Consider the following 13,274-nt stretch of genomic DNA (forward strand, 5'->3'; position numbering starts at 1 on the left):
TGAAGACTTTTCCACAGTTTGTTGTGATCCACACAGTCAAAGGCTTTAGTGTAATCAATGAAGCATCAGTTTAGTTCAGTCGTTCAGTCGTGTCCGACTCTTTGCGACCCCATGAATTGCAGCACGCCAGCCCTCCCTGTCCATCACCAACTCCTGGAGTTCACTCAGACTCATGTCCATCGAGTCCGTGGTGCCGTCCAGCCATCTCATCCTCTGTCATCCCCTTCTCCTCCTGTCCCCAATCCCTCCCAGCATCAGAGTCTTTTCCAATGAGTCAACTCTTCACATGAGGTGGCCAAAATACTGGAGTTTCAGCTTTAGCATCATTCCTTCCAAAGAAATCCCAGGGCTGATTTCCTTTAGGATGGACTGGTTGGATCTCCTTGCAGTCCAAGGGACTCTCAAGAGTCTTCTCCAACACCACAGTTCAAAAGCGTCAATTCTTTGGCGCTCAGCCTTCTTCACAGTCTAACTCTCACATCCATACATGACCACAGGAAAAACCATAGCCTTCACTAGACAGACATTAGTTGGCAAAGTAATGTCTCTGCTTTTGAATGTGCTATCTCTGTTGGTCATAACTTTCCTTCCAAGGAGTAAGCGTCTTTTAATTTCATGGCTGCAATCACCATCTGCAGTGATTTGGAGCCCAGAAAAAATAAGTCTGACACTGTTTCCACTGTTTCCCCATCTCTTTGCCATGAAGTGATGGGACCAGATGCCATGATGTTCGTTTTCTGAATGTTGAGCTTTAAGCCAACTTTTTCACTCTCCTCTTTCACTTTCATCAAGAGGCTTTTTAATTCCTCTTCACTTTCTGCCATAATGGTGGTGTCATCTGCATATCTGAGGTTATTGATATTTCTCCTGGTAATCTTGATTCCAGCTTGTGTTTCTTCCAGTCCAGAATTTCTCATGATGTACTCTACATAGAAGTTAAATAAGCAGGGTGACAATATACAGCCTTGACGCACTCTTTTTCCTATTTGGAACCAGTCTGTTGTTCCATGTCCAGTTCTAACTGTTGCTTCCTGACCTGCAGACAGATATCTCAAGAGGCATGTCAGGTGGTCTGGTATTCCCATCTCTTTCAGAATTTTCCACAGTTTATTGTGATCCACACAGTCAAAGGCTTTGGCATAGTCAATAAAGCAGAAATAGATGTTTTTCTGGAACTCTCCTGCTTTTTCTATGATCCATAAAGATGTAGCATACATTTACAAATGCAGAGATAATATCCAGCTTCCTATTCAACATTTTCTCTGGAATATCTTGCATGCACTTCAAAATCAATGTGTCTATAGCTAAACTCACAGTCTTCCCTTATTTTCCAATTCTACTCCATTCCAAATCTATTTCTCTTCCTCTCAACCATCCATGGATTATTATTCAACCTACCAAGTGACACATGCCAGAGGCCTGAGTGATGAACTTCTCTCTCACATTCTACATACCCATTAATTAGTAAACGTTGAAAGTTTTCAGCCTTTTTGTGTTTATAAACTCTGTCTATGTCTCTCCAATCTTGCTGCCATAACTCTGACTCAAACTATAATCAATACCTCTCCCTGAGATTATTATAACAGCTCCGTAGGTCGTCCTAAGTGTTCTCTTGGGCAGTCCATCTTTATACTGTAGCCTGAGTGAACTTTCTAATATGAAAATCTGATCATGATCCTTGCTTAGGACCTTTTTGTGTTCTCTGTGGATCTTAACATAAAGTCCAGAGACCTTTATATATGATCTGCCTCTTCTGATTCACTTTAGCCTTTTCTCTTATCTTCTCACCTCCTTCCTCAAGCTTTGTATTTATTTCCCTAAGCTTTTAATTCCATCAACGTGCCATTCTCTCACCTCTTTACAGGCCTTTGCTTAAGTTCTTTCTTGCTGCCTCTTTTTTCCTAACTCTTAATCATCTTTTAGTGAAAGAAAACTCCACTGAAGTATTTCTTCCAGAAAGTCATCCTTAACTGTTGCTTTCCTTCTTCTCATCCCCAATGAGTAGTATTCCTCCTATATAAATACTCCTGTAGTGTTCTTTATTTACTTTCTCATGACACTTCTACTTTACTGAGAAAACCTGATCGTGTATTATATTCAGGAGACTGACAGTAAGCACTGTAATCAAGGGGACTGTATACAGGCACAGTGAATGAACAAGTGCATGAATAAATGAATGATATGATGGGCTGGCTAAAAATAATTTATAATGGTTAGAAATGTGTAATCATGGAGTATTTTGAGTAACTAAGACAGATTATGAAGGATGCACTGCAGGAATAAAGTAAAGAACTTGAAGTGATAAAAGTACTCATTGCCCTAATGTGAAGATGAGGTGAGGTTTGTTACTATGCTTTTAAGACTTTAATCATACATTTACTGTCATATTTTGATGGGATAACAGAAACTAGCTTTTCTATTTCTGCATTTCATTATGTATATGAGTCTAAATGTTAAACTAGCTTTGCTTACTGTGTGATATGAATTATCATTTCCATTTTTCTTCTTTTAATAGGACCCTCAAAAGAATGTTGATGTCTGCTTCTGTGTTATATAAATGTGTGGGAGATGTTGGGGAGAGAGTAGGTAGGATGATTCCAAAATTTTTGGCAGAGAAATTTTGGAGTTAATACCATTAGATAAAGTCAGGAAAGGAGGAATGAGCAAATACTGAGGTAAAGTAATGAATTCAGTTTAAACACAGTGAATTTTATGTTCCCAGTAGCTCTACCTAGTAGAGAGTTGGATATTTGGGTATTAAATTTAGGCTAGAGAAAAATATTTGGGATTCCTAAGCATTATTGACTTCCCTATTGGCTCAGATGGTAAAGCGTCTGCCTACAATGTGGGAGACCTGGGTTTGATCCCTGGGTCGGGAAGATCCCCTGGAGAAGGAAATGGCAATCCACTCCAGTACTCTTGCCTGGAAAATCCCGTGGGCACAGGAGCCTAGTAGGCTGCAGTCCATGGGGTCGCAGAGAGTTGGATACAACTGAGTGACTTCACTTTCACTTTTTACTTTCATGCAATGGAGAAGGAAATGGCAACCCACCCCAGTATTCTTGCCTGGAGAATCCCAGGGACGGGGGAGCCTGGTGGGCTGCCGTCTATGGGGCCTCACAGAGTCGGACATGACTGAAGCAAGTTAGCAGCAGCAGCAAGAGCTGCTGGTAGCAAACCTAGAGGAGAGACATTGGCATGGAGCAAAGTGAATTCTAAAAATAGTTTGAAAATGAAACAGGATTTTAGGCTTGGAGAGAAGGGTGTATTGCTGAGAGGGAGAGAAGAGGTATTAAGAATAAATTCTGATATTCTAAAAACTGAAAGAAGACCACATTTGATGAAAGAAAACAATGAGTTTCTGTATTCTATCTTGGACATATGGGATTTAAAGCACTTTAATGCTTCTGTATTTAATAGTACAAAAGCCTTAAAGTCACGTAACAGTTCATATTGGGGAGATGACTAAATATTATAAATTATGAGACATAAATTTACTAGAATATTATGCCTCTTAAGCATCATAGTTAGAAGACTATAATTCATGTGAGATTAAGTGGAAAAAGTGGGATACAAAATTCAATAATAATTGTAATCATCCTACTGTACAGCACAGGGAAGTATATTGAATATCCTGTGATAAACCATGATGGAAAAGAATATGAAAAAGAATATATACATGTATAACTGAGTCACTTTGCTGTACTCATAATTGTGGTGCACAGGCTTAGTTTCTCTGCAGCATGTGACATCTTCCTGGACCAGGGATCAAACCTGTGTCCCCTGCATTGGCAAAAAGATTCTTAGCCACTGTACCACCAGGGAAGTCCCTAAATCGACTACATTTCTGATCGTGGATTTACTTTAGTATTCTGTGCCAAGAAGGTTTATAGACAAATTACCACATGGTATTTTAGGTATGCCGTAGGAGACTGTTTTAATAAACTGCCTTTACTGAATTATAATTTACATATTAATATGATAAAACAGACTTCCTGGGTGGCTCAGACGGTTAAGCGTCTGTCTACAATGTGGGAGACCCAGGTTCGATCCCTGGGTCAGGAAGATCCCCTGGAGAAGGAAATGGCAATCCATTCCAGTACTGTTGCCTGGAAAATCCCATGGACAGAGGAGCCTGGGGTCGCAAAGAGTCGGACACGACTGAGCGACTTCACTTTTACTTTCACTTTCACATGATAAAATAGACCCATTTTAAACGTGTATTTAGTGATTTTTTTACAAATATATATACTCAGGTAACCACCACAACAATCACAATATAAACCATTTCCAACATCCCCCCTAAATTTTCTCAGACCCAAATATTTCCTGGTCCCCAAACACCTAACATCTTTCTAGCACTAGAATTTAGTTTTGCTTTCTCCAGACTATCACATTAAGGCAGTCTTATCATATATACTTTTTATGTCTGACTTTTTTCACTTAATGTTTCTGAGATTCATTTTGTTGCCCATCTATCAACAGTCCATTTCTTTTGTTGTTAAGTATTACCTCATTTGTGGACGTACCATCTGTTTTTCCATTCACTGGTTGATGGACATTTGTGCCATTCTCAGTTTTTGATTCTTATGGAAAAACTGTCATAAACATTATGTGTACATCTATGTGTGAACATGTCTTGTCATTTCTTATGGTAATAAGCAGGAATGGAGTTGCTGATTCTTATGTTTAACTTTATAAGAAACTGCCAATCTATTTTCCAAATTTTACCATTTTACATTGCCTCTAGCAATGTAGGAATGTTTTATTTGCTCCACATTTTTTCAGTACTTGGTATTGTATTTTTATTTCAGCTGTTTTAGCAGGAATGTAGTGGTTTTTCAGTGTTTCAGGTTGCATTTTTTTGATATTTAGTACCATTAAACATATTTTCACGATCTTGTTGACCATTCATATATCTTCGGAAGACATAGTTACTGTTCCACCTCATATACTTGTTTTAAGGAGAAAAAAAATAAAAGCATTTGAGTATGCTTAATATATGGTAGAATTCTGACTATAATTTTTTCTTTCTTACAGAAGAGGATAAATACAACATTTATTCTCCTTTGCTCTTCAATTATTTCCTGGCAGAAGGAATTGTCAGTGGCCATGCTTTGTTGGTTGCATCTGCAAAAGAAGACCCTGCTGACATTTTACAGGTATAGAATATATTAATTCAATATTACATTTTGAATGTTTCATGAAAAAAATATTGCTTATGTATATGTAAGGAAGATATATATTTGTGTATGTCCAAACTGTATTTAAATATGTTAATGGGACCTCACATGTCTTTTTTTCTCTTAAAAAAATGTATCAGATTTATTTGAACATACGGTGTCATTTTTAGAGTCTTAAACGATTTTTTATCCTTTTTATCAGAGTGAGGAAATTTTAATAAGTTATTTAAAACTGAGAGTAAACAAAATTATTATTAAGTGATGATATGAGAACTTAATAAACTAGCTAGGTAAAGAAAAACAATTGCAAAATGTTGTCAGATTTTATGTTAACCAGTATTCCAAAGGTATAAGTTGGAAGAATGATACAGATATTGGAAGTACTCATTTATTGTTTTGAGGTTGCCAGAAATTATTTTCTTCTAAGAAATAAGCAATAATACTAAAATATGTGATTAAAATATTGAGTAGGCCAAAAATTCCTTTGGATTTTTCCATAAGGTCTTAAGGAACTTTTTGGCCAACCCAGTACTATATCTTTTTAAGTTAAAGCATACTTTTCACCTCAGAGAAGGCAGTCATGACTTTTAGAATTATTAATTTCTTGGTAGAGAATAGGATCTTAGTTTAAACCATCCTTTGATTAGACTTCATAATCTAAAGTCATTTTTCCCCCCTCAGAGGATGTTTTAATTTCACTGTATAGTTTGCAAAATGGCAAATGAATAAGTCATTTATAAAAAGTCTGTAGCATGACAAATACTAATTTATAATAACTGTCAAGAGACACCAACAAATTTCTATTCTCAAACATAAAAATTATTATAATACTGAGGTCAAAACTAGCATGATTCTTTCATATGGGTCAGACTTTGTTTATCAGATTAAAATAAATCCAAGAGAAATGGAGAAGGGCATGGCAACCCACTCCAGTGTTGTTTCCTGGAGAATCCTCATGGACAGAAATGGCTGGCAGGCTACAGTCCTTGGGGTTGCAAAGAGTCGGACACAACTGGGCAACTAACCACCAAAGAGAAAACCTTTGTTTAGTTTTCCAGATGATTCCCTTCTGGCTGAAGAGCCTGTTTTCCTTCTTTCTTATTTCTACTATTAACCCTTTGTAATATTTTCTTTTTTATTTTCTGTTTTTGTTTTTTCTTTTGTTCCTTTGCCCTTTGACCTTTATCATTGTGGTCAGTTTCCTAACAGTAGTCTGCTTGTGACAAGCAATGGAGTAAAGGCCAAAATCCCTGTTGTAAACAAGCTGTTATAGGTTCTTCCCAGCCCATTCCACAATATACTGAGCCTAAGATTTTGTATCAGACATAGCTGATATATAGGATGTATAGCTATATAGGAAATTTTTGCCAAGCCTTGGGCAGGAAGGCCTATTTCTTTGTGGTTTTTTAAATGTTTGATTTTTTTTTTTTTTACTTCTTCCCTCTTCCAACCTGTGTAATTGATGTTAAAGCCTTTACTATACTTCAACATTTTGCCTTAGAGAACTACCTTATTTTATTTGAAAGTTAATCCGTGACACCTTTATTAGGTACCTTGATTTGTACAGTTCAGTTCAGTCACTCATTTATGTCTGACTCTTTGTGACCCCATGGACTGCAGCATGCCAGGCCTCCCTGTCCACCACCAACTCCCCGAGTTTACTCAAACTCATGTCCATTGAGTTAGTGATGCCATCCAACCATCTAATCCTCTGTTGTCCCCTTCTCCTCCCACCTTCAATCTTTGCCAGCATCAGGGTCATTTCCAGTGAGTCAGCTCTTTGCATCAAGTGGCCAAAGTGTAGGAGTTTCAGCTTCAACATCAGTCCTTCCAATGCACACCCAGGACTGATGTCCTTTAAGATGGACTGGTTGGATTTCCTTGCAGTCCAAGGGACTCTCAAGAGTCTTCTCCAAAACCACGGTTCAAAAGCATCAATTCTTAGGTGCTCAGCTTTCTTTATAGTCCAACTCTCACATCCATACATGACTACTGGAAAAACCACAGCTTTGACTAGATGGACCTTAGTCTGCAAAGTAATGTCTCTGCTTTTGAATATGCTGTCTAGTTTGATCATAACTTTTCTTCCAAGGAGTAAGAGTCTTTTAATTTCATGACTGCAGTCACCATCTGCAGTGATTTTGGAGCCCCCCAAAATTAAGTCTATCACTGTTTCCACTGTTTCCCCATCCATTTGCCCTGAAGTGATGGGACCAAATGCCATGATCTTAATTTTCTAAATGTAGAGTTGTAAGCCAACTTTTTCACTCTCCTCTTTCACTTTCATCAAGAAGCTCTTTAGTTCTTCACTTTCTGCCATAAGGGTGGTGTCATCTGCATATCTGAGGTTATTGATGTTTCTCCCAAAAGTCTTGATTCCAGCTTGTGGTTCATCCAGTCCAGCATTTCTCATGATATACTCTACATATAAGGTAAATAAGCAAGTCGACAATATACAGCCTTGACGTACTCCTTTTCCTATTTGGAACCAGTCTGTTGTTCCATGTTCAGTTCTAACTGTTGCTTTCTGACCTGCGTACAGATTTCTCAAGAGACAAGTCAGGTGGTCTGATATTCCCGTCTCTTTAAGATTTGTACAAGTTATTATTAAAAGATTTCAATGTACTTTACATATTCTTCTTTGGAGTATATGAAGGATTTTGAAATTAGAAAATAATTTCATCAAAGTTTCTTAAGATATCTAGTCTTACATGCAAATCTTTTTTCACAGAGTTTATGATGTACTAGAAAAAAAATACAAAGCTGGAGTCAAAATACATAGACTTTTATTAATGTTGCCCTTGTGACCAAAAGAGAGAAGGAGATGGCAACCCACTCCAGTACTCTTGCCTGGAAAATCCCATGGACGGAGGAGCCTGGGATGCTGCAGTCCATGGGGTCGGGTCGCAAAGAGTCAGACACGACTGAGCGACTTCACTTCACTTCACTTGTGACCAAAATAGATTAATAAGGACCAGACTTGTCATCATGCCTGAAACAACTAAAAAACAGGACAAAATGTTATGAAACATCACATAATAAGGGAGATATTACATACCTTTGAGCATCACATAATAAAAGACAGTGATTGCTGAGTTATGCAAAATAAGCAAAGTAAACCCTGTAATTTCCCTAGCTTACTGCATGTGAAATATCCAGGCCATAGTGCAGGTAGGAAGGACCCAGGAAAAGACAATCTTAGGAGACAGAGCTAGGAATGTAGAATTATGACCTTGTTATTGTATTTATCTGGAGCCAGTTATCATTTAAGGAGATACATATGGGTGCCAAGTAAGCAAGGGGAAGACTTGTGATCTTTAATTCTATATGTCAACTTGACCATGCCACAGGGTACCCAGATATTTCATCAGATATTATTTCTGAGTGTTTTTGGATGAGATTAACAGTTAAATTGGTAGAGTAAGTAAAGCAGTTTGCCCTACCTAATGTGGGTAGGCCTCATCCAATCTGTTGAAGGTCTAAATAGAATAAAACTGCTAACCCTTCTCTGTGTAAGAAAGAATTCTTCCTGGACTGCTTTTGAAGTTGAACATCAGCTTTTACTTGCCCTCAGGTTTAATCTGAAATATTAGCTTTTCCTGAGTTTGCTATCCTTTGGATTAGAATTACACCATTGGTTTTCCTGGTTCAAAAGCCTTCAGATTTGAACAGAAATTACACCATCAGCTTTCCTGTATCTCCAGCTTGCTCTGCATATTTGGGGACTTGTCAGTCTCCATAATCTATGAGCCAGTTCCTTATAATAAATTTTATTAGAGAGATATATATGTATGTATATATTCATGTATATATGAGTGTACACACACACATCCTATTTGTAGTGTTTCTCTGGAGAACTCTAATACAATTTTGCTGAAAATATAAAAATTACATTTAAAACCAAAGAAGGCATTTCACATTTATTAACCTACACTGAATGATTATCATCTTATCTTATATCTTGGCCAATTTTCCAGATAGTACACTGATCTCTTCTGACTTTTTGTACTCATATTTCTAAAAATATGTTTTAAAACTATGTATCTTCTTTTATAATAAGGTATGAAAAAAATTTAGTTATGATATTATTTAGTTGCAATGGATGTTATTGTGAATACTGCCTTTTTACTTAAAAAGACTTTTATATCAGTCTTATACATGTATTCAACTGAATCTAAATAATAGCAATTTGATATCAGTACTAATATTAGAAGTATATACATAAGCAAACTCTATTTTAACAACTAAAAATTTTACATCAATCATTTTTTCCTTGAATTCATATTTTTTCACTCATTCCTCATAGAGTTGTGTCAGAATGTTATATGTTTTATATTCAGCATATTTATTAATAACCTTGATAGTTTTTCTATAACAGAACTTTACATTTATTTTAATCCTCTTGTCTCAAAAGAATCTAAGTTTTAAACTCATTTCTTCTTGTTTCAATCACCATTACAATTACTGTTGCATGCGATATATCAATAGACATAAAAATGTTTGTACTAAATTGCTTCATTAAGATATATCAGTGCATGAATATTGCTAGAATTTCATGGACAGAATTTAGCATCAACTCTTTTCATATTTTTCACTTTTGCAGATGTGAGCAGTTCATAGTTAAATAAAGAATAGAGAGAGTTATGTCATTGTATTGTTATTTGGTCGTTAAGTTGTGTCTCAATTCTTTGCAATCCCTGTGAACTGAAGTTTGCCATGCTCCTCTCTCTGTCCATGGGATTTTCCAGGAAGAATAGTAGAGTGGGTCACCATTTCCTTCTCCAAGGGATCTTCCCATCCCAGGGATCAAAACCACATCTTCTACATTGCAGGTGGATTCTTTACCACTGAGCCACCCTGTCCCTCAAATTATCCTTTTTCTTTTTCTGAGTAATGCACAAAAAAGAAATCACACTGTGTCCATCAACACATATTATTTTAAGTTCTTTGTCTAACTTATTAGGTCCGCATAAAATTTTGCTGAAAACAAATGAAGAGAGGGTTGTTTCTCCAGTCATTAGAACATTCACATTTTCTGTACCAAATAAATTGTCTTTTTGTTCAGTGCTGCGGAGATGCCCCAAGTGCTCTGTGGCAACGAGAAGTAAACCTTTCACTTAAGTGAGAAAGGAGAATAGGGAAAGGGGAACTTGTACATCTATCATTGGCACATTCTCTATGAGGTCATTTTTTCACTAGAGTATTTGTTTAAGTTGAAAATCTAGGAATTGATCCCTTAAAATTCTCATGATCAGATACCTCTTTGAAAGTCTTCATGTACCCCAGGTTTAAAGACTCCCAATTTTTGACAGTTAAAAGGAATTGAAACAAGTCATCTTACCTGATCCAGATTAATTTTTCTACCGTAGGTGTTTTTAAATGAAGAAAGTATTCTAATGTCATCAGATGTGTTTTACTTTATCTCATGCACTTAGAATATATTATCAAAAATAATATAAATACTCCACAAAAACCTAATGGTCTTAGACATTAGATTTACTTAATGTAACACAGCAGATTTGACACTGCATTTTCAAAGTTTGTTTCATTCTTCTATTTATAAGTAGCCTAGAACGAGTTTTTTTGTGTGTGAATAGCATTTGCTTTACATGACAATTTAATATTTATCAATAATGTATTCAGTGAAATTAAATAGTAAGTTAATCATAAAGTTGAGTGTCTAAGCCTCAAGAAAAATTTATCTTCTCTGATTTTAATGCCATTATTTGCTTTTAACTAAAATCACTTGTACAGATGAGTAATGTAATTAGTTAAAGGCTGTAAATGCTAAATAACATGCACACGTAACATTCCCATACATTAAAAAATTATTTAGTGATTCATTTTTAAATGGTTTTACTTTTGATTATGTTCTTATATTTCATGAAGCTCTATTCTGAAGGTATGTCTAGTTTTTGAATTAATAGAATCTTCACTCATCAGTAATGTTGCTTCTCTTTTTTTATAATTTAAAAAAATGTTCATTTGATGGGGAAATATTACTTTGTTGCATGTTTCTTTGTTTATAGTGAAGCAGAGTATTTTCCCCATGGTCATTAGTTTTCTGCATTTCTTTCTTTTTTTATAATCAATTTTTTTCCTCTTTTTTTTTTCCTCCTTGCTCTGTATGAGCTCTTTACATATTATAGTTAATATCCCTGGATTATATAAAGGGTCCTTGTTTTGCGCATTCTCAGGGTCTAAGTCCCTGAAGTTATAAGGTTGCACAGGAATATCAAATTTGCCAAAACACAAAGATAGCCACTCCTGGGCTGCCTTTCTATAAACGCTGTCCCTCCTCCCACATTCCTCACACATAGCACTAGCATATTTTTTCACCCTTCATCATTAGATTTGTGGGTTGGTCTGTTCCTGTTAGCCATATGTTAAACATTCTTGAGTATAATCCAAAGCAATTTCTAATGTGGCCGAAGATGCAAAATTCCCTCAGATTGATCACTGTGATCAGGGAGAATTATTTGAATCCCATGCAAGTCTATTGGCTGATGAGAATATAGAATTCAGCCAGTTAACAAAGTCATGTTTTTTAAATTTGCAAACTTGTCATCTTCTCTTTCTTACATGTTTAATATATAATAGTAAAACAGTATACGACTTAAAAGAATAATATGTCAATTTCAGTTTTTTGTAAGAAATTACAGAAAGTGTTGTTTTTAACATACATATGTCTAATGTGGTCCCATATTAGTGTAGTGTTCATACATTTAAACATAGGCAAAGCACTCTCTGACATAAATCACAGCAGGATCCTCTATGATCCACCTCCCAGAATTCTGGAAATAAAAGCAAAAATAAACAAATGGGATCTAATTAAAAGCTTCTGCACAACGAAGGAAACTATAAGCAAGGTGAAAAGACAGCCTTCGGAATGGTAGAAAATAATAGCAAATGAAGCAACTGACAAACAACTAATCTCAAAAATATACAAGCAACTTATGCAGCTGAATTCCAGAAAAATAAATGACCCGATCAAAAAATGGGCCAAAGAACTAAATAGACATTCCTCCAAAGAAGACATACAGATGGCTAACAAACACATGAAAAGATGCTCAACATCACTCATTATCAGAGAAATGCAAATCAAGACCACATTGAGGTACCATTTCACACCAGTCAGAATGACTGTGACCCAAAAGTCCACAAGCAATAAATGCTGGAGAGGGTGTGGAGAAAAGGGAACCCTCTTACACCGTTGGTGGGAATACAAACTAGTACAGCCACTATGGAGAACAGTGTGGAGATTCCTTAAAATACTACAAATAGAACTGCCTTATGACCCAGCAATCCCACTGCTGGGCATACACACCGAGGAAACCAGAATTGAAAGAGACACATGTACCCCAATCTTCATCACAGCACCGTTTATAATAGCCAGGACATGGAAGCAACCTAGATGTCCATCAGCAGATGAATGGATAAGAAAGCTGTGGTACATATACACAGTGGAGTATTACTCGGCCATTAAAAAGAATACATTTGAATCAGTTCTAATGAGGTGGATGAAACTGGAGCCAATTATACAGAGTGAAGTAAGCCAGAAAGAAAAGCACCAATACAGTATAGTAACACATATATATGGAATTTAGAAAGATGGCAATGATGACCCTGTATGCAAGACAGCAAAAGAGACACAGACATATAGAACAGACTTTTGGACTCTGTGGGAGAGGGAGAGGGTGGGATGATTTGGGAGAATGGCATTGAAACATTTATACTATCAGGTAAGAAACAAACCGCTAGTCTAGGTTCGATACAGGATACAGGATGCTTGGGGCTGGTGCACTGGGATGACCCAGAGAGATGATATGGGGAGGGTGGTGGGAAGGGGGTTCAGGGAACTCATGTACACCTGTGGTGGATTCATGTCAATGTATGGCAAAACCAATACAGTATTGTAAAGTAAAAAAATAAAATTTAAATTAAAAAAAAACTAAAAATAAAATAAAGTAGACTGGATGGTAAAATTATGGTTAATAAAAATTTATGTATATAAATAAATAAAATACATTAAAATACATAAATAAAAATTTATGTATATTCTTCATAATACTAGTACATAGACAAAGTTTT

At 36.1% G+C, this 13,274-nt stretch overlaps 1 protein-coding gene across 1 annotated transcript in view; it reads left to right on the plus strand.

Annotated features, from left to right (window-relative positions):
• Window positions 1-13,274, plus strand: part of ELP4 (elongator acetyltransferase complex subunit 4) — a 237,238-nt gene that overhangs the window by 24,206 nt on the left and 199,758 nt on the right. Inside the window, exon 3 of the mRNA XM_068989143.1 lies at window positions 5,041-5,162. Within this exon, the coding sequence (XP_068845244.1) occupies window positions 5,041-5,162 (122 nt within the window). The remainder of the gene's footprint in view (window positions 1-5,040; window positions 5,163-13,274) is intronic.

Source organism: Capricornis sumatraensis, chromosome 16 (genome assembly GCF_032405125.1).
Source record: "Capricornis sumatraensis isolate serow.1 chromosome 16, serow.2, whole genome shotgun sequence".
Taxonomy (NCBI): Eukaryota; Metazoa; Chordata; class Mammalia; order Artiodactyla; family Bovidae; genus Capricornis; species Capricornis sumatraensis.